We start from the raw sequence: 22,629 nt of genomic DNA, 5'->3' as shown, positions 1-22,629 counted from the left end.
TCTGTCTGTTTCACAGATTGAATTCAGGCCATAGGCTGCTATTTGTCACTATCGCTGAGAAAGAAAAAAAAAAAAAAAAAACACGTTCTGCTTTCCGCGAGCCATTTGTTCAAAGGGGTTGCATAACAGACTGATAAATGTATTACTGTGCGGTTACGTTGAGTGCTGTGTAGCAGAGATTGGATGTGATCAGCAAGCCTTGTATTCTGCATTTTTTCTTATTTATTTATTTATTTATTTTTTCCCCACTACCCCCTCCAGTCCAGATGTAGAGCAGAGCTACATGTTGGTGTACAGATGGCAACAACTAGCCCCCGGGGGAAACACACACACACACACACACACACACACATATATATATATATATATATATTTATTCAGCTCATGAGTGACTTGTTCTTTTCCTTACATTCCTCACCGACACACCGCCGCTACGCTCGTGCATCGTGACTCACCTTACTCTCTTTTTTTTGTTTAATCTCACCATCTTTCTCTTTCATCACATCCGATTCCTTCATGTTTGAGGTTTCCCTTTTTCTTTTCCCAGCGCTTTTATTTCTCTCTCTTGTCGTTTCACGTCAAGCGCAGAAAGGCTGAACTACTGACTTGTCCAAAACTGTATTGGTCACTGTTGTTTACTCCTCTCCTCTCCTCTCCAGTCCCTCCTCCCCTCTCCCCCTCTCCCCTCTGCCCGTCTTTCTAAATTTTGCATCTCTCCATGGATTTTGATTAATCGCTAACGCATCACAACTCACACACACACACACACACACGGTTAACTGTCATGCCTTCCCAACGAGGCAGCAGCAGCAGCAGCAGCAGCAGCCACCCACGTACCAATACGCATACTAGATAGCTTAGTATAACAACATCAAAAAAAAAAAAAAATGAAGTGCCCACCCACCTACACGCAGTCACATGCTCAAATAGCTCTCCTGCTGTGGGCAAAAGCACATAGCAAAGAGCCATGCCAGGAATCGGTCATGATGAGCACTGTGATGAGCAATAGGTCCACACACACACACACACACACACACACACACACATATACACACACAGTACATATACAGTTTATTTCTTTGCTGTTATGGAGGAATCACTTCTGCTCTCCCTCCAGTTATAATATGAGTCACAGCGCAGGAAAACACACACTGATAGACGCTGACGGCCTCTATAGCTATATGGGAAAACCACATACTGCACGCTCAGTGGTGCATGTGCATACTGTCCACATTCACACACACACACACAACCATGTTACATATCACCTGTAACCTACTTATGCCAATGTACACTCACCCACTCTTGTTTTTCTGACTGTTTCTCCCACTCACACTTTGATTTGCACATACGTTAACACACTCTTTCCCCTCTAAACACACACACACACACACACACACACGTGCTGGCAGACCGATGTGCTTATTCATCAATGCAAACATATATTTACGGGAGATTGTTGTATCAGAAGTAGACGTGGTGCATGCAGGGTGGAGTGGGTGAGCAGCAGCAGCAGTATGTGTGTGTGTGTGTGTGTGTGTGTGTGTGTGTGTGTGTGTGTGTGTGTGTGTGTGGGTGTGGATGTTTGTTTATCTGTCTAGTTTAGCAGAAGTCTTTGCGGTTTTGTGAGATGATTGTCCTGATATTTCGGCAGCCTCGGGCATCTTCACACGTTTGATGTCAGAGGCTTAGCTGTGTCGTTTAGAAGAAAGGTCACAGAGATTTCACCCCCATGTTTCTTATATAGACTTAAATATGATCATATTTAATGATGTAATAATGATGTAATTTATGTTTTTTTTGTAATATGGTTATGATGCTTTTAAGCGGAGGCGGTAAGCTCTCGACTTGAATCACTCGACGGATCTCGACTCTCGATCGGTTCATCAACGTTGCACACATAAGTCCAGTATCAGCGTTTTTTTGAAACTTGCCAAATACTTTATGATGAGAGAAAACTTTCAAAATTCAAATCTGCTCCACTGGATCAGTATCTGTGCTGATCTGATGAGCAGATATCCTGAGTTGAGATAGAGAGAAGTTGGAACAGTTCATCCCTCGAGGTGGTGCATCTGCTCTTCTTCCCTCAGGGTTAATAATAGATTTAATAAAAAAGCTTTTAATTTCATCTGGTCTTACCGATTCCTTGGCATTCCTTATTTCAGGTGAGGCCCTGACTTGTGGTCAGCGTAGACAAACGTGTGACATCTTCCCCCTTAGATACTGTGTAGTTTCTTTTCTTTGTCTTCTTCTATGGTAGTGATTCAGTTCTTCTGTTTGAAGATTTGTTTCGTCTTATTGGATCGCTGAGACAGACGGGACACATGGGAAGAGAACAGGGGAATAATGACACGCAACAAAGGTCCTGAACAGGGAACACGTCTATTACATGATATGCCTGTTTGAACACAGGCTCACAGAGACGCCCCACTTCTTCTTTTGATGTCTGCTGTCGCTGCATTAAAAATGCATCAGTGTTTCAGAATGTTTTCTTTTTCAGGAAGGACCTACCTGATGCGAAGGTTCATAAAAGTTCATGTAAAAGGGTTTTATTTACCTGGTTACAGCCAAAGAGAACGTTTATATAGTGTTTATGGCTCTAGTTATTATCTTAATTTCATGGACACATTTATAAATGTATTAAAAGACAGACAGAGGCTGAGAGGCTGTTAGCGGTGGGACCAGGCGAGCATCATAAAGCAGAGTAGATGTGAAGGAGAGAGTCAGACCACATAGAGGGCATAGAGGGAATTAAACAAAATCAATTCAAATCCTGTGTTGGAGAGAGATGGAGGAAGGCAGCAGATCAAACTGAGAGGAACATTTTTTTTTTTTCAAAAGTAAGGACCAGCATACCAATTAGAAAAATCTTGCAGAGGCGTGTTGGTGAGAGGAAGGGAAGGAGGAGCAGGATGATGGGACGGAGGGAAACAGAGACGTTATCAGATGAGACAGATGGAGAACCGTGGATCGCCAAAGGAGAAAATGGCAAAAAAGACTTGAATGGAGAGAGGGGAGTGGGCAGGAGATGAGAGGCAGAAGGAGAAGATGGTCATGTTTTTTTTGTTGGCGAACAGTGGCGGACAGCTTGTGTTACTGGGAGAGATAAGAAATGGAGGAGGGGGGGTGGTGGTGGGATGTGGGGGGGGGGGATTGATGAGCAAGGAGACAATGAGCCTGCAGCCTGCAATCAAATAAACACTCACATTAGCACATTTACGGTCTTTTAACGCGTCGTGTCGGTGTGACGGTGACCCCGTTGTAAGAGCCCGCCGTCCTCTGATGCAGGTGACTCGCTTCCAGAATTGATAATAGATCTATTAAGACATTTACCAAAACACACACACACACACGTTATGTCAAGTTGGGGCTAGCAGCATTATTAATAGATTCACTTTGCAAAGACTCACACACACACAGCATGGAAAAGGGAAATGTCACGGAGGAGGAACAGAGACCGGCAGCATCGACAGTCGGCTTCATTTCACGTCTAATCTTTCCGAACAGAATATTCTGGTGAAACCGAACGTCTCACGCGCCACACTCGTGCCTCGCCGTACATTTAATTATAACCCCTAACTTACAAAGCACTCCTCCTAGATTGCTGTGAATGCCCCCCCCCCCCCCTCCGCATACTGAAACCAAAACAACAAAAGCAGACGGAAAGATTAGGAAAACAGGAGGCCGACTCCGAAAAGCCATTAGCTGATGAAGGGTAGTTTAATGTCACGTCAGTCTTTGTCGCTGTTATGTATCGAAACTCGCCTCCTGTGTGTGTGTGTGTGTCAAGGTGAGTTTTCGGGTCCGTCGTCGTCGCGCTTTCCGTAATTCCTCTCGCAGACATGAAAAGACGAGGGCAAGAGAACAGAGGAGCGGGAAGTCAAAAGCACATTCACATTTATTTTTAGGCAGCAGATAATTGTTTGTCTGACTCGAGCTGCTTTTGCAATCCTCACATCCCTTCAGAAGCCTAACAGGCGTGTTCACAGGGGAATGAACAATCAGCAGTCTGAATAATTTGACATGGATACGTCTATATTAAGCTGCTAAAAGTAATTTTTATTGCAATTATCTTCCTTGTTTCCCTGTTTGCATTTAAATGTCTGTGAGGCAACATTTATAGAAACTGGTAGATTTTAATTTGTCCAAACTGAACTCTCTTTGCAGGTTGTAGTTGTCCATTGAGAACCTCCCATGTAATCACTACTGTCATGTGATCCTCTCTTTGCAGGTTGTAGTTGTCCATTGAGAACCTCCCATGTTTGCTAGCTTACTTCTTCTTCACTGCCTTTGCAGGTGCATTGCTACTTTGGGCATTACCGTCATCAACTGTTGATCAGTGGAATAGCATGAAACCAGGCGGGGGGGGGGGGGGGGGGCAGGGAATGGGAATTGCATCGCCGGTGATCCATGCACAAGAAAATTGAAGGGGACAAACCCACAGGGCACCTTTTAACTTAACTGACAGCTGACTGAAGAGCTGTTACAATATAGAACAAACAGACACTTTAAATGAACTGACAGTTATTTAGACACACAGGAAGACATCTAGCTAAACACACCATGAAGACAGATCCTGATATATCTGTGCATTTATACCACTGAATAGCGTGTACTGGTGCAAACTAAATGTAAAGTATCTGTATCATTATCAGCTGAAGTGACTGTAGGGATTATTATGTATCAGGTATCGGTAGACATTTCAGTATCAGGCGTCTGTAATATCAAGATGAGCTGACTGGAGGACAGACAGACGGACTCTGGTTCTCTAAACTGGCTGGAGGGATGCAGCCTCGATCAATATACACTTTATTAAAAGCGACTGGATTAGTGTCCTGTTGCCCTCCTCTCCTGCTGCTCTTCCTCCCTTTTCTCATTCTCTCCCCCCCTTCTCTATCTCTCCCTCCCTTCTATCTCTCGCTAATAGTAAAGCATTCATGCGTATCGATCAGCCGGACTACAATTAGCTCGCTCCGTGCGTGTGTGTGTTTGCTCGGTTCCCTCCCCGCGTTCAGTCATGAGCAGACCGCGCTATCGGTTTCTGAATGTGTGTCTGAGCGGGATCGGATGCTGCGCACGGTTTGGACAAACAGCGATAAGATTTGAATCAGGACAGGTCTGTACCGACTTTAACCGGGGACAGATTCTACGCTGGTGGGCTGCTGCTGCTGCTGCTGCTGCTGTGTCGACTCAAAACTCACATCATCCAGAGATTTACCCACAACTCTTGATTCGATGGTACTGAGTAAGGTTGTACCAGAATGCTAAAATGTTCACAGCTTGCATAACCAAGCACACACGCATTTGTGCAAACGTATTAAGCAATACCCTCGGACGTTCACTGTTTCCCAAATCCTTCTGTAAGCTGGAAGCTTCTCCCAGGACACCGAAGAATATCAGTATTAGTGCCTTCCATGTGGCTTTTATCAGGAGACAGAGATGTCGGGGAAGGGAAACACACTTTTTTCCCCACATGTGGAGGATTAAAAACAGATTTTAATTTCCCCAAACATTGAACGGACGCTCGCTGAATCTAAAGTGCTGCCACACAGGTGCAGCTTTTGGCAGCCAAACTGCTCACCGCATGAAATCACGACATCTCCCGCTCAATGAGTCAGACGATTTTTATTTTTACTTCAGTCATTTAAAAGAGGTGCCAAACAACAGTCAAGCTCTCAGCCCTCTGTAGATGGAAAACCCGAGCCTCGGTCCTAAACGCTCAAACTCATCTCAACATGTCAACCCAGATTTTAACCTTAAACTGCTCACGATGAGTCAGCTGATGAGAAATCTTCCCTGTAACATTCGGTGGGTGACGATGACAAGGTTGGATGATGACGAGGGCTGGATGTACTCCAGGTTTTATGTTAAGCTGGCACTTGATGTATCTTGAATTTTAAATGATCTTGTGTAGAGGGGTTTTAGCATAGTTGCATGTGTTCAAGCCCCTTAAAAGAAACAAGAATTGGCAAAAAATGATGCTATTTTTCATGTCTTTATGATAAAATTTTGTCCTCCTATATATAAAAAAAACCCCCACAAAAAGCATTTCAACACACGTTCTCTCTTCATGCATCAGCACAACCACAGCCTGTCTTGTTTTTTCCTCTCTAATAGTGTTTGCCAGACTGCTCTGCTATATTGCCTATTCATTCCCATGTTAGTGGAGCATTAGTCCGCTGCACCACTGTGGGCGAGGAAGCCTCAGCCTCACTGGAGTCTGACTGCTGATGTGACCGGCATGCTAATCATCTGTAAGAGGCTAGAGGGGCATCGCCTATATATATATATATATATATGTATACACACGCAAACACACACACACACACACACACACCTACACATACATACTGTTCTCTCTCTCTATTTTGCCGTAACTCCATCTCTAGACTTAACACAATTTCTCCGCTCAATGATTGATGTCTCGGCCTCATCCGTCCCCCTCTCTCGCGCTTCGCAGCGCCCCGCCTCCTCCGGCAGCTCATTGGCTGTCACGGCGCTGTCAAGAGGTCCACGGATGAGAAGCAGAGCCGGGGCCGCAGAGCTTTATGACTCATTCTTGCTCTACAGGCAGGGCGACGTTAAGGCGAACCTCAGGTCCTCAGCTCTCGGTCGATCTCGCGTACGCAGACCTTCATCTTGTCAAGCTCTGGTAAATGTTTTGAAAATTGGGATAATGAGACCTTGTAAATCCTGTTAAGCCAACGAGTCCCAGGCAAGGTCTCGGTGATGGTTATAAATGTTGTTGCCTGTGAAATGATCTCCCAAGCCTCTGCGTCGTAACACTTAATGCTGCATATTATTCAGAAATGGTTTCCACTCAGTGCTGGTCCTGGAGTCACATCTTTTGACAACTGGGAGATATCATAACTCCCCAGTTCTCCTACTTGTAGCTACAGCTTAGCAGTTAATTACATCTCTTATTATGTATCTGTACAGTATGTATGGCAGGGTATTGAACTTCAATACTTCTTTGGTACACACAGAAATCAAAGTTGGCTTTGAATGTTTGAGCATATTTCCAGTGTTGTTTACATGTAGTTTTAAGTTTTTGTAAGTTCTTGTACAGCTGTGTTGTGTTAAGTTTGACTTATTTTATTAAACAGAGAAAAAATCTTTCTATATAGCTCAATGGGGGGTATTGAAAGATGTGTAGTTTTGTTATTGGTACTTTTAAAGGATACACAACCCTAATTATGTAACCTGAACGCTGCATAACCCTGCTAGCTTCCTCTACAACGATGCTATAAAGGGATATGCTCGCAGCGCTCGTATCAATCTCTTTCAGCTGACATTAGCACTCATAAAGTCAAATTCAGTCCTCTTACAGTGACGTTGACACCATTTTAAATAAGCTAATTCCTGGTGAGACTTTACTGGTTTGTTTTTTTTTTTGCCTTCATCCACAACAGAATAAACTTTGTCTGTTTGACCTTTTTGTAGAAAGGACCGGATCTCCAATTCATTCTCTAGCTGTTAATGACTGTAGACTTTAATGAGTCTGAGGCGTCTAATGACTAAAAAGTGAAATGACATGATAAATTAGAGAGTAAAATAAAAACCTGTTCTCGCCTCATGACACAAAGTGGCCTCGTATTTCATCTCATTGTGTCTCCCCGGTTATTCGACATGAAATGTTGCCGACCGGAATCACTTACAGATGAAGACGTTTACTTTGTGTCACCGTATTTGAAGGCTCATATAAAAACCCTTTTCTACACGGTCAACACATTGCAAATATAAAATATTAACCACGTAATCTGTTCAACTACTCCTCCAACTAGAGCCTGTTCTTGTATGTTGCTCTTAATAACTATAAGCTCATGCTGGGCTATCATTCATTCTCTGATGTAATAATGCACATCGAGAGCTTCAGATGCTGTTTTCAGATTAATTATGCAGTTTGCATTTTGATATAAAGACAAGAGGGGAGAAAATGATTCAGCGCCGCTTCGCCAAACTGTTGACATCTTTACAGGCTGTCTCCACTCAGTCGAGAGCTATTTTAAGACCGTTGTTAGCGAGGAAGCAAATGCTTGTTATTTTTGCTGCCTGTGAGGGTCCATGTTACTAGATATTGTTGACTCTTTCTCTCTCTGTCTTTACAGAGTATTTGCCTAATGTTTGCTCTAGATTTCATGCACAAGGTAATTTGCCTGAGCATATTTGTGTTTTGTCCCTCTCCGTATGTATATGTGTGAATGTGTGTGTGTGTGTGTGTGTGGAGACCACCAGTAAGCTTATTGAGGCCCTCTGGATCAAAAATCCACCATGTGAGGCTTTAAGCCTTTTCACCTCTTCACTCTAAATTACACACACACACACACACACACACACACACACACACACACACACACACACACGGACTTATAAGGATCAAAGTCTAAAGTTTACGGTCATCAGTATTGGATTGGCTGGTTTCAAGGGTTTGAATGCTGTGAAAACTTTCTGTGTCTGTGTTTGCCTGTGGGTTTTCATATTTGCAATTAGAGCAGCAATGATTAGTCAATCGATCGATTAGTCAGTGACAGGAAATTAAAAGACTATTGACTATTTTTATAATTGAATAATGGTTTTAGTCATTATTTTTTAGGAAAAATGCCAAGTATCAGCTGGTTTCAGCTTCCTAAATATGAGGATTTGGAACTTGTACATGATAGTGAACTGAATATGATTTTTGAAACAAGACATCTGAAGTCATCTCTTTGGGCATTTTTCACTGTTTTCTGACATTTTAGAGACAAATGATTATGAGATTTTGGTCATATCACCCAGCACTAGATGCAATAGAGTGAAAACGTGATGGAAATGTTCTTTACATAAATAATGATGGACAGTAGTTTATGGCTGGACAATAAAACTAATGTATTGAATCACCAACATCAATCTTTTACCAATCTACATTTATACATATAACTCTGGGAGTTTTAGAGGAAATTGTCAAACTTCATGCAACTGACATGGAACAAAGGTCTGCAGTAGGACTCCAATCGTGGACGTTGCAGCTACATGGCCTAACCAGTAGGCTACTGGAGCACGCCAAATGGCCACAACAACCAATGAAAAGCTCTACAAACCAATCAGCTCATACTCCAGTCAGAAAACCCTAAATTTAGAACTGGTTATATAGTAATTGTTAAGAAAAACAAACTGTAAATGAGCAAACTTGAGGAAAGAAATCATGTCTTTGTAGGTAGATGTGGTATAATTATATAGTCGAACTGTTAAATGTTGCTTTCTCTTCCCTCTGCATCATTGTCCTCTGAACAATGATGAAGGTTAGATTGCCAACACCGCGTGAGCCGTAGCTCCGCTGTGCACCTACTGACCCATTTTCTTTATGAAGAGAGAGAGAGTAGTGCCACGCAGCTAACACTCATCTTGTGTTCAGCAGGTGTAGCCGACAAAGTCTGATCTAGAAAGTCCTTTTTTTTTTTTTTTTTTTTTTGAACATCGTCCTTGATGGTGCCTTTATGTGTTTGTGGAGAGCGTTGGAAAAAATAGACCTGAATTCAATTTGACCTGGATAATTCAGACAGGCTACAGGAGCAATAGATTTGGTGTCGGTGTCATCAGGCTAATCGCTGCTTTAGTCTCATTGAACAATAAAAGTAAATTATATAATTAAACTTTCTGAAATATCATCCTCCTGCTGGAGCCGGACAATAATTCAGTGTCATCCTATACTGTCTTATAGTAGAAAAGCATCACGACAATATGGTTGCATGTTTGATTAGTTTTGACTGATGTAGGTAGTTGCTTTTAACCTCCGTTTGATGTAATTTTGCATACATTTGTGATATATATTGATATTGATTTCAGCCATATTGCCCAGTCCTTCCACCTGCTACAAACGTCTTGAATAAAAATACTAACAAAGCTTCAATCTTTCCTTAAGATTTCAGTGATCAGTACTTAGAAGATTTAGCTGATTCATGTATTTTCTTTCATTAGGGATGACTCACTTCACCTTGATTTTAGATGCTCTTCATTTACATTTTTTTTTCGATGTTTCAAAAACTGGCCTGTGTTTCTGTGCGTCCGAAACGAGGAGCGTTTTGCCCCGGCTGTGTGTCAGGAACAGACTAATCCATGTAATGGAATGATAATGAGTTCGGAGAAGAGGAGCAGGGGAAGCTAATAAAGACGGAGGGTAAGACTCTCATTCTTTCTGTCAGCAACCAAACCCCGCACTGCCATTGATCACAATTAGCTAGGCGAGGAGATGGGGAGAGAGGCCTCACGTTACTTAAGAGGAGGAGAGACGGGGCGGACGGACCGGGCGCTACAGGGAAGGAGAAGGGTTGAGTTACCATTACGTAAGCAAGGGAGGAGAGCGTTGTCCTTAAGTGAGGAAGGAGACTACTTAAGGCGATGTTGTCCAGAAGAGGAGAAGCAGGATCAGGGGAATAATTAAAAAGCAAAGGAGAAGAGGGAGAAGACAAGGACGTGTACCAAGACGACTAGAGAGGAGGAGCAAAGAGTGAATATAAGAAGACAGGTGGGAGAAGAGCAAGGAGAAAGAGAGGAAGAGGAGGAAAGAGTGAGAACAAGATGACAGTGAAGATTGAAGGGGGTCAAAAGCTGAGTACAGATGTTGTGAAGGTCGATGGAAAGACTGTTTTCCCCCTATACTGTGTACTTATCATGTTGTTTTGCTTGTATGACACGGCAAGGTCACACCTCCCATGACGATCTGTTGTCAAGGGAACCATAGTCACCTTCCTCTTAAAGCCACAGACATTCACACCCACCTACACACACACACACATACACACACACACACACACACGCTTACATATTCAGACCTAGCCTCACACTTAATCCCCTTCAGTCACTTTACAGCACATTTTGACATTTTAATGCTTAAATTCTTCATCCATATTCATTGCCATCAAGGGGAAATCATGGCGGTTGTGGTATTGTCGGTGAGCCAGACTCCATTTGAGACTTTCTTCAGATGAATCTAGCGATGAAACAAGTAATGAATTAATCAGGTAGTCGCTCCGCAGGAAATCAAATGTGGAAACGTCTCATCACCAAAATAGACTGTGTGCATCTCTGAGGTCTAACGCATTTCCGTCCTCATGCAACATTTGCGAAGCCAGTCTGAAAAAGACTGAAGCTTGCATTGTTTACGTCCACGATTACTAGCTTTCAGTCTATTTCCTTCCTGCCACACGTTTCTTTATGGTGCTAACAGTGGTCAAAAATGCCACAAGGCGCCTTTTTAAACAGTTGATTTTAAAACATTTTGATTTGCGTAATCCCTGAAGTAAGTCATACAGCAAAAATGATGGTTTAACTTCTAAAAAATGCAGATTTGACACTTTTCTCTATTTTCTATGAGCTATCAAAAACACAGTGCAAGTTGTGCTGATGATGGTCCTGACTGAAACTTTTTCTTTCACATTTTGGACATATAATAAAATGGCCTTGCCCCCAAGTTTTTGTCAAAGTAAAGCACCATTTTTTCCTGTGTGTGTGTGTGTGTTACTACATTCAGCATCTTTTGACGGACGTGCTGTCTTTGTTTCCTCAGAGACTGGCCTTTCCAGAATGTCAGAGGTCAGTCTTCCCACAGACATTATCGAGCCGTTCTCTACCTCCATCAGCTCTCCCTCCTTTCATCCACCCATGCCTTCTTCTTCTCTAAACAAATAAACATACACATAGCAATGACTGCTGGGAAAACACGAGGCGATATCGGCTAAAGGAGCATTAAACATTTATTTAGCAGTGGTGAGTCAGACCTTGCGCACATACACTGTGAGGTCTTCTCCCGCTTGTCCTATAGAGCCGTGGAGACTTTCTATGACAAATTGATGTACTCAGTAAACCCACCGAGGACACACACACACACAATCTCTTTCCCACACACCAACACACACTCTGCACACAGAGGTCTTTCTCAACATGAGGTCTTGTCCATTCTTGCCTTTCATTACGTAATATCCAACAACTTTAGCATGGTTTCACAACAGCGAGGACAAGATCACAATGTGAAGTTCCCACATGTGAACTTGACAACCAATCCAGTAATTGGTAAAAATATTGTTTTAAAAAGTGAAAAACGCCCCTAAATGTTCCCAGAGACCTAAGTGGCATTTTCTGGTTACTTGTTTTGATCGGCTAACAGTCAAAAACCCAATCATTTTCAATAAAAAGGATACGAAACCAAGAAAACACTTAAAATTATGACCATCTAATGTTAAGTGTTTTTGCGTGACATTATTCTGAGCACTTTTAATTTGAATATCTCCACTTAGCAAATTTCATCTACTTATGAACACCACAAGACAAAAATGAGCTGTCCACCCCAAGAATACAGTAATTGTCCGAGCAACACTAGATTAACCTATTAATTGTTTACATTTTATTGAATGTTACAGTTCCCAAAGCCTAAACCAGTGAATATTTGGCATTTGTGCTTAAAGGTGCAATACATAAGAATTAGAAATTCCTTCTGGTGGCCATTTAGTGAACTGCATCCTGTTGCTGCCATGTGTGCTCACACTCTGTCAGCGCAAGCTAGCAGCAGAGCTAACATTAACTAGCTAAAGCCACAATATCACAATATATCTCACATGTTTTGCAGTAATGTTAGCTTACCTGACTCTGTGTTGTGGTGGGTGCCAGTCGTTTGTTGATGTTAGCGGACGCAATTTCTAAGCTAACTTTAGCTAATGTTAAACCCTGTTGGCGTTGGAGAGAGGCAAACCACTCACATAAACATCACATCCTCTGGATTTTCACAGAAAAACTGGCCTGAGTCCTTCACATAGAAATCAGACCACAAACTGTCATACCGAGAAAGTCTCATTTTTATTAAGTTATGTTACAACCTGTTCAGTTATTGGCAATAGAAAGCGATTAATACATGCAAATTGCTTCACAATTCTTACATATAGTACCTTTAATAAAAGATATAAACGATGAATTGATTATCCAAATTGTTGCACATTTTCTGCCAATCAACCAGTCAGTTTTGCGGCAATATCTGGGGGTGAAAAGATGTCGATAAGTAATAGGACACTTAAGGATAATGCATCACATTTCCATCATCACACATAGGTTTGTAAAGGGACTTTCTGAAGCCTGGTTTGTTGCCATGGAACTGATTTAAAAAAAAAAAATCCCAAATTTAGCCGAGGGGATGGGATGAGATGCCTGTCAATCAAGCAAACGGGCCCAGCCAAGTGCTGTACACTCCTCTTCATTGGAAGTCTGAAAAATTGCCAAAACACACATTAGTAGAAGTGAAACTACTGTGTTGTAAGGAAAAATGTGTTGACATTTCACAAGAGAAGCTGGGGGTTTTCATAGTAGGAGGGTTTTTTTTCATATTTTGGAGCTGGCAGCCGTTAAAAAAACTGCAACTTCCACATCGGGCTTTACTTGTGGTTGTTGCGGCTTGGTCCAGGCATTGTCTATAGTACATTGGAAACAGCAGAGACAAAGAGCATCTGTTTGTTGTATTGATCATGTGATGTCAAGTACACTGTAACTCGAAAGCTGGTCCTTTGACCTCACATTCTCGAGACTATGTGTCGTTGGGGAAGCGCATTACTCGACAAGGATGCACAGGTATCGACTTTGAGATGTGAAAAAGAGCAAGCCTCGCTCAAACGGCATCCGCTAATAGCCTTTACAGTTTGTTAAATTCTCTGTTGGCGCCAGACGGGTGGGGCTGTCAGGAAGTTTAGACATTCAGAAAAGCTCTTCAAAGCCAGTTTAGTAAGCTTTTGAGTAATTACTACTTTACACCTTACTCAACATGAGCTCTTAAAGTGAGTGTCCCACCCAGCTAGAGTTCCCTGCCTGTTGAAACAGCTACTTTACATAAAGCTGTAAGTTTGTACTCCAGGGGTTAGACACATGAAACCGTGTGTGGATTCATGACTAAAACTAAAACGCACAAAGACAGAAATGAGAAAAAAAAAAAGCTGCACCTACACACGTTTCTGTCTTCATCCTCACCAATAGATGGAGAGACTCCCTTTTCAAGCAAAAGAGCAAAAGAAGAAGTGCAATTTCACCAATTCTGTTGCATTGATTGGGTTCTGGTGCAGTTGTCATCACACATTACACAATTCCTCACACGTCCCTTTAAAACCGTCGTCAACAGTGATATCTCAAACATCAGAATGGTAATCAGTGACAACCAGCACTCTCAATCAAAACAGACTTTACAAAGTCCTTCGCATAAAGGATAAAGACGAAAATAATGCCTCCAATGGAAATAAAAACTATTTTTAGGTTCCATTTCACACCTTATTTTTTTCTTCCCCGCCTCGTCATGTCGCCCTAGGTGAGAGTTTGCGTGGTCTGAAGTATGCTGGAGGTGTGCAAAATTTTTGCCACTCGTTATGTTTTTATAAATGTGTGGGAACAGCATATGAATGGCACATGCCCCAGGTCTTAATGATGCATAGTTTACCACCTACATCTAACTATAACCGTATCTTGTGTTTAAACTCAAAGCTCAGCTCCCTACTAAACTTTATTTATAGAACACCTCAAATAAAATGCAGTTAAACCAAACGATTTTACTGTGAGGGGAAGAAGAAGAAGAAACAGACGAAAGAAAAGAACAAGCTAAAAGAACATGCGGCATAGTAGCATACCGTATGAAAGGTCTTCTCTCTTATTATATGCTGCTTTTTCACTACATCTGATTCCAATAGACCTGCTGAAATTATGGCTGTCAGCCTTTCAGACTTGTTGACGTTCAGTAGATGAATCGAGGAGCAGTCTTTTTTTGTGAAAAAAAGAACCCGAATATCAGATTTGGGTCCAAAGAGAATTAAGTCCTATTGGGAATTAATCAAAATCCTGGCTCAGCTAGACCTCCTACAAGACAAATTGGTTTGTTGTTTTCACCATTATGCATTGCAGCCTATAATTATATCCCAGCCGTTGCAACGAGGAAGCAGGTTTGTAATTATTTGTGCAAGAAAGACGAAGCGGTGCTGCCATTTTCCCATTCTTTCTTCAGCACAATCGAATGCGTTGGCGTCGTATCTAACAGACGCTGCTCTGCTCCTTGCCATCATACACTGATGTATTTCTCTATAAATCCTCCTCTGCTCTTGTCTGTCCTTTTGTTCAGATTGATAATAATGCGCAGAGACTGTCGAGGTGTAGTGACAGGCTGTCGAGGAGAAGGGGCAATGGAGTGAGAACTGACCCAGAGAGGAAGCATTTGTGGCAGGCGGACTGTTTTGACCTTTACCATGTGATTTCCCTCGTCAGCTGTGGTGACAAGTGCTGTGATTGTGTAGCAGACATGGCTTGCGCTGTGTTTTTTAAGCATTTGGCTGATTGTCTCATCCAGGAGGGAGTTATAGTAGTTAAGTAAAGAGTGCAGGGGTCACTGCCGAGGTGCCCCTGGTAAATTTTCCTGTGAGAGAATGCAGAAAACGAATAAAAACAACAGCTAAAGAGCGTAGTCATCTATTACTTCCACCCTACCTCTCTGTGGTTTCTACTTATTACTCATGAAAGGTTTTTCTGTGAGTAGGTGATAATGTTCTTGTTTTTAACTGCTTTCCTTTTTAAAGACGTTGGTTGATCTTTAATCTGATGCTGTTAAAGAATAAAACTGGCTTTTGATGACATGTTTTTAATGGGGACTTGAAACACATGTTTTGGCACTGTCGGTTGTTCATGAACGCTGTGACGGATGTATTCAATGACTCTGAACTTCTGTTGTCAGTGTATGGTGGGCGGTCAGTAGAGCACACGTTGTAGGCAGTGAAATTGAAAACAGACGGAGCAACTTCAGCCTTTAGTCCGTCGGTCTGGCGAACCACTTGTTTGCCCGACTCAAAGAATGTAATCTTGCTCCAAAAAAATGTTCATTTAAAACCCTGAAGTCAAGGCTGTCTCTCTTCAGTGCCAGTAGCCAGCACAGCATTAAGTTACTGTTTTCCATTTCAGTGGCAGTTTATGAAAATGGACTGTTTTGTCCTTGGCTTTAACCCAATAAAACTCATTTGTACATCCAGGAACAATGAAATAGTGGCCTCCTTTTTGGTCTTTTTCTGTCCTGTGGTTTCCCAGTCTCCATCTTTCAACTGTCTCTACTGTTGTATCTGTGGAACTGAGCCAGTCCAACCAACCCCATGATGTCACAGGGTTATAGTACTGGTGGTGCCCTTGCCACGAAAGATATAATGCGTTTTTTCTTTTGTTTAATATTTTTTATATTTGTCATGTTTGTTATATAATTATTCATTGGAGTGGAAATCCTTTTAGTAAATTATGTTAACTTCACTGACTGCTTGATGTCCGCTTTAATGGCAGGTTTGTGTTTCAGCCAAGTACTGAAGTAGCGATTGCTGAAATCCCACTGGTACTTGCATCCATTTACTGAAGAACAATGAAGTACTGCTTGGCTTTTTACTGTAAGTTTATCTCAAGGGAAATTTTGAATTTGTTCATCCGTTACATCATGAGTAATGATCCAGTGAGCAGTTGATTAAGAGAGTAGTTTGGTGCCACAGTATACCTAATTACCGCGGTTTAACTTCGCTGAAGTCTCGACTCTGAATATATGTGGGGGAGTGAACAGCGAGCAGAGTCAGCGTTACGTCTTATTTCAGTCTTGATTCATTCAATGGTCGAGGAGTTTTAGGAGCCTCTGAAAGCTGTAATCCACAGCTATGATGTCCGATGATGAAGGCCCCAGTGGTGTCATAAACATTTACTGTCTCTTCAGCTTTGTGATTGATCACACTCTGGAAGGGAAATGCTACGGAGCAGGTACAGCCTAATGATGTACATCTGATGTGTGCCAACTGCCAAAATTGTACAACGTACAAACTATCAGACCTTTAGATTCTTCATTGAAAGACAGTTTACAATTGTAAGGACCCCTATAATCCAAATAGACACATTTTAAGTGTAGTCTAGTCTAGTGTGGCTAGGATTTAGCTTCATATCTCCAAATGCACTTTTAAGTTTTCTTCCAGACAACGGGAGCTAGATTCATGACTGTCAATATGATAAGCGGTGCAGTCCAATACAACATTAGAAACAATACCCTTTAAAAATGACCACATGGTGAAACAACACCTTTCTGACAGAGTTTCCACAAAGAATTAATTAAATATGCTTAAAAATACTTACTAATACTTTATTTGTGTGTGTTATTTTGTGGTGTTATAAATGTGTCAATAGGACTGGGTATCAAACCTTAATAGTTTTTTGGTATCGACCAAAGTTTGTCTATATTAAAAAAAACTGTCAATGTACTGAAAGTTGGCTTCAAATGTCTTCTCACATTCGTAATTGTGTTCATTTATTCTTAGACTATTTTATTTTAACACATAAAATGTTAAAACTTTGGCATTTTGTTAAATAAAAAGGGTTTTATGGAGTGTTCAGTGGACAGTTTGACGTGCTAGCTTGATGTGCTAGCTTGACGTGCTAGCTTGACATGCTAGCTTGACGCAGGGGCTGGTTGTGCTGGGTGGTGGTCAGCTGCCACTAAAAGAGGAGAAATGTGACTCCAGAAAACTCCAAAGTTGTCTTATTTGCATGTGATGTCTTCTTATGTCTTGTTTGATTGTATCATTTTCCTTTCTTTCAAAAAAAAGGACGATTTTGAAATGCGTTAGTAAAAAAGCTACAACTCCCACTTTATCTCTGACTCTACTAGCACTTCATTCATCTCTTTCTTTGCCTGTATGCCTATCTGTTTTATAGTCTGACTCTCCCTTCCTCTTCTCCTCCACCCATTTCCTCCCCCCCTGCCTCCCTAATGGCTTACCTCAGGTGCTTCAACCCCATCCCAAATCGACCCCTGGCACCGGGCCTCCTCTGCCTCCTCTCCACCTTGATTCATTCCACTCAGATCCAGCAGATGTAAGCAGAAGCTGCACTTAGCTGCCCTTTCTATCAGAGGGAGAGAAAAAATTGATTTACTTTTATTCATAGGTTTAGCCTCTCCTGGCCACTTTGATCTCACGCAGAAAGCCTCGGGATTGACGAGAAAGGCCCGTCTGTGTTTGTCGCCGAGTTTTTTCGGCGGTTGCATCAACAGTCGAGCCACTTGACAGCCGGACCGTTTCAGTGGGATGTTGGGATGCGAGCCGCTGAAAGTAAGATGAAAGGCCATAAGTGGGATGGATTTGGAGGAAGGCCCGGGTGAGATGAGAGGGAGTTGAGGGTGGAGAGAGGTGTCTGGATCAACGCTGCAATGTTTCTGACCACTCTGTCTTCCTTTAATCTTATAGCTGTCATTAAAGGTTACATCGGAGTGTGTGTCTTCTCTGTAGATGTCATCATTTATAACCCCCGTAACTCCTGTCTTGCGAATTAATCTTCGTAGGGCTTTAGGGATTATAGTTTCATTATTAATTAATGTGTTGATTAGTTTCTTATCAATGTCTTTCAGTCAGGAAACTCACATGGAATAGATTATTATGTGTATTGGCATTTAAGCTCTGAGCTCATCAACCCCCGCATGGATGCATCACACTCAGTACAATGAGAGTGTGTATTCAGAGCCAAAAAGGCAGAAAGTTATTGGTGCAGGTACACAGTGATATTGCAAAGGGTGCATTGAATGTACATTTTTCAGCCTGAGCTTGCGTGCAACTTTTGCTTCATTCATTATTTAGTCTATGATGAATAAAAAATAGTGAAAAATCTCACTCACAGTTTTCTGGAGCCCAAAGTGACGGTCCAAAAAAACCCAAAATATATTCAGTTTACAATGATATAAAACAGAAAAGACAATCACATCCTCACATTCAAGATTCAATTAGTAGATTGAAATCAGAGTAATCAGCAACTATTTTGATAATGGAGTAATCTTTTCAGTTGTTTTTCAAGCAAAAACAACAAAAATGTTTAAGGTTCAAATGTGATCATCTGCAGTTTCTTTGTTGTCTATGACAGTAAATTGAATATCTTAGACTGTCAAAACTGACAATCACCGTGGGCCATTTTTCCTCTATTTTTTTAGTATTAATTGATAATATAGATAATTGTTAGTTGCAGCCCTAGTTGGCATTTTTGCTTGATAAATGAACCTGAATGATTAATCAAAATTTGTGCAATTAACTTTTGACTAATCAATTAATTAAGGGATTGTTTCAGAACTAAATCTATGCTGCATCTGGAACTTCATGCCATTTCCGAGTCATGTCTGAATTGTACCTTAAAAATTTACTATTGTGTCCTCAAAAATTGCCATAATGGAAAAAGAAACCCCAGATTTTCCTCTCCTCTCCTCTCCTCTCCTCTCCTCATTAAAACTGAGACTGCCCTGGAACAAGCGACTTTTTTTTTTTTTCTTTTTCTTTTTATATTTGCGATGTCAGAAAGTTCCTCTCTTTCATCACACCGTGTCAGCCTCTGTCATCCCCAGATCTCCATTCTCTCTGTCGATGTCTCCCTCAATTTTCATGTCTCTCTCTCTCCTGCTCCCTCCCTCTCTCCTCTTTCTTCTTTGTCTGGATGCTCGCTCGTTTCCTCCTCTCTGTATTCATCGCCGCCTCCGCATCTCCTTTTTATTTGTCATTTTCCTCTATCCATACTCCTTGTTTCTCTCCCTCTCTTTTCTCATCCTTTGTCAGCCCGTCTGTCTTTTTGCATTTTTCTGCGTATCATTCTTTGTCATAATATTCTACCTCATATGTCTGTATTGTTCCTTTGTTTTCTCTGCTTGATTCCACCCATCCAACCCCGCCAGGTCTATTTTAGTGGTTTTACTTTTTGTCTCTAAAGCCCTGGAGATGAATTATTGAACAGACTGACCCCTGGCTGCACAGCTGCTGTTTGGGTGTGGCGTGTGTGTGTCCTTCCTCTGATTCCATTTCACTATCTTAAGTGTTTCTGGTCTTGTATGTCTCTCTCTCTCTGTGTTTCTGAACAATTGAAGCGTATCTTTCTAACGTATGTACCTTGTGTTTGTAGTGAGAGCGTGTGTATGTGCATTTCGTGCTGTTTTTGTGTGTTCAAAGGAAGGCGGAGATGAAAGTTTTACTTACACAGACGTTGTATGTTTCTTGGACGTTTCTCAGATGGAAGACATACAATCATTGTGTGTGTGTGTGTGTGTGTGTTTTTGTGCGCTGACGTAAATGTTGGCTTCTGTCGGGAAAAAGGACACTTACAAAAATAGCAAACCATTTCCAAGCCCATCACGGGCGTCTTTTTTTAACAGCCTGTCCTCAGAGGAAACACAGAACTGCAATAAATGCCTCTTATTTTTTTTTGCTTCGTTTGACGGTTTTCTTGAGAGACAGAAAGTAAAGATGGGAGCAGGAAGGGTGAAGACACATTACCAACGTCACAAGCTGGTTTTGCGCCTATACTATCATGCATACATTTGGTCCAGTTCATGCATCTGATCTACCAGGATGCACTTCTACTTCAATAAAAAAGTATTGACTTTAAATAAATGTTGTAGAGATATACTGGTCCAATCCACTGGATGGAGACTGGTGCCGATACTGACCTTATTAAGCGTATTGGGTGTCGCCCAGATATGACCGTTCCACATTAAATCCCTTTTTTTTCCCGTCAAGGTCCCTTTTAAAATTGAGTGTTCCCACCCTCACTTACATAGATTCAATTACGGCAGCCTCATGACTCAGTGTTTAGTGCCACAGCAATCGCTGGTACACAACATTGCCTTATTTACCAGTATATGGCAGGTACTGGATCGGTACTCGGCAGGTAGTTTGTGTTGCTAGTTTAAAGAAAAAGCTGGAGCAGGCATCTCTAATTTCTTGTTTTTGTGTTTTTTTTCTCACCACTCTGCTTTGTCTTTTATTCTTAAGAATTTTACCACGTAAATACATTGATCGGTTTGCCAAGGTTTTCTTTTTTGGAAGGTTTGATCTCATGATCAGTTTAGTGAGTAGATGACTACTTTATATTTTATAAAAATGTATTTTTTATAATGTTAACGGAGGTAGTCTGTATTTCTCAGACACTTGGTCCACCTCTGCTATAAGACACTGCAGGAAAAGGAGCCAACTGCTGTTTAATATCACGAATTTCAATAAATTTCAAACCGGAAAGCTTTCATCTACAGGACGGCTTCTCAAACCTTTAACCCTTCAGTTACACTGTCCTGAAGCTGAGCTGATGTAGTGTTGTATTGTGATGATATAAAGTAGAAAATGTAAAGGTCTATTTTGGTAGCATCAGTCAAAAATAAACAGAAAAAGCAAATTCAATGACTTATCATCAGTCCAAACACTGTATCAGAAGTGTTTGTTTCTCTAGTCTTTGAATGGAAAGCAGTAGCTATTTCACTGTGAGGCTTTCACTACCCTTTGAGAGCTTTTCATCCATTTTGCACTTTCCAGGCAGAACTAATGTTCATCAGAGGGAATTGCATAAGTAGGGAGATAAGCAGCACAAAAATCTGAGCGTAAAGAAACTCAGCCACAGTCGATTTCTCTTGGCTGGCAAGCTTGTTAGCCGTCCACTCTGAACCTGGCAGCTCGGCTCTGTAGGGGGAATGAATGGACCTTTGATGACTTGTTGATCATGTTATTAGTAGCTCACTCACGCTGTCGGACGGTGCACCACGATGCCTCCGGATATGTGTCTTCTAATCTCGGTCTCGCTCTGTGTGTTTACCACAGGCTGTTCAACCTGACTCTGAAGAAGCTGATCATGCTGAAGGAGCTGGATAAAGACCTCACCTCCGTGGTCATCGCCGTCAAACTGCAGGTACGAGACGTCTCTGTAAAGATGACGGAAGATAAAACGTTCAGGATGGTAATTGAACACTAACTGCTGGTTCAGTTTAATTCACAAAAAACATACTTCTGTTCTACTTCAACATTAAATATACACATCTAAAACCTAACAGTACCCTAATTTTAGTGATAATCATCATTATCGCCATAGCAACAGTGTTCAAATATTAAAATCTTGCATTTAAAGACAACAAAAAAAATGTCTACAGGGGAAAAAGGTTTTTCATGTTTGTAACTTCTAATTAAACCTTTCTCAAAAACAAAAAATCTATTTGTGACACGGTCAACGGTGTTTTTTCAAACTCAGCGTTCAATAAGCAATTATTTATTTAGCTCTAATCAGCATTATTGTTTATTTTAAGACTTGTGCCAAACTAGTAGACTAGAAGGTGTTTAAATGTTGCTGAATAAACCACAAAAAGGAGCTTTTTTTTTTTTTTTTTTTTTTTCCATTGTCTGTTTTTGTGGTTGTGTTCATTGTTCTACCAAGTCAGGTTATTGGATCTGGACGCACTTCCTCCTCTCTGTTTACAACGAAAACGAACTTTTCCTCATACTCAAGAGGGAACAGAGAAGCTTCCAGTTCTCTTTCTTAATGCTTGTTGCTGTTTAAAGTTAAATATTGTTACAGTTGGACAGCCTGCTGATGGCATGGTGTAACTTCAAAGTATGAACTTCAAGAGTAGGTGGACGGATTTGGTCTAATATCAGACCTGAAAACATAACTAGAACCAGTTTGTACTTCATCCACGTTTATTCTGTTGTGCTTCATTTACTTTCATTGTGTACTTTGCTTTGTCTCTATTTGTTTTGGGTCAGTAAACACATTTCTGACACTTTCTCCCTTAAGTCGCTTCCACTTTCACAACAATACACTTTCAGATTCCAGTTTCTGCTT

General features: G+C 41.3%; 1 protein-coding gene across 2 annotated transcripts in view; it reads left to right on the top strand.

The window, feature by feature from the left end:
- Positions 1-22,629, top strand: part of LOC121889128 (phosphofurin acidic cluster sorting protein 1) — a 66,558-nt gene that overhangs the window by 16,742 nt on the left and 27,187 nt on the right. For both annotated transcript variants that reach the window (XM_042400836.1, XM_042400835.1), the window contains exon 2: positions 21,615-21,702. In XM_042400836.1, coding sequence (XP_042256770.1) covers positions 21,615-21,702 — 88 coding nt within the window. The remainder of the gene's footprint in view (positions 1-21,614; positions 21,703-22,629) is intronic.

The sequence above is a fragment of the Thunnus maccoyii genome, chromosome 22, assembly GCF_910596095.1.
Source record: "Thunnus maccoyii chromosome 22, fThuMac1.1, whole genome shotgun sequence".
Classification (NCBI taxonomy): Eukaryota; Metazoa; Chordata; class Actinopteri; order Scombriformes; family Scombridae; genus Thunnus; species Thunnus maccoyii.
Note: the sequence above shows the minus strand (reverse complement) of the source record. Positions and strands in the feature narration are given on the sequence as shown.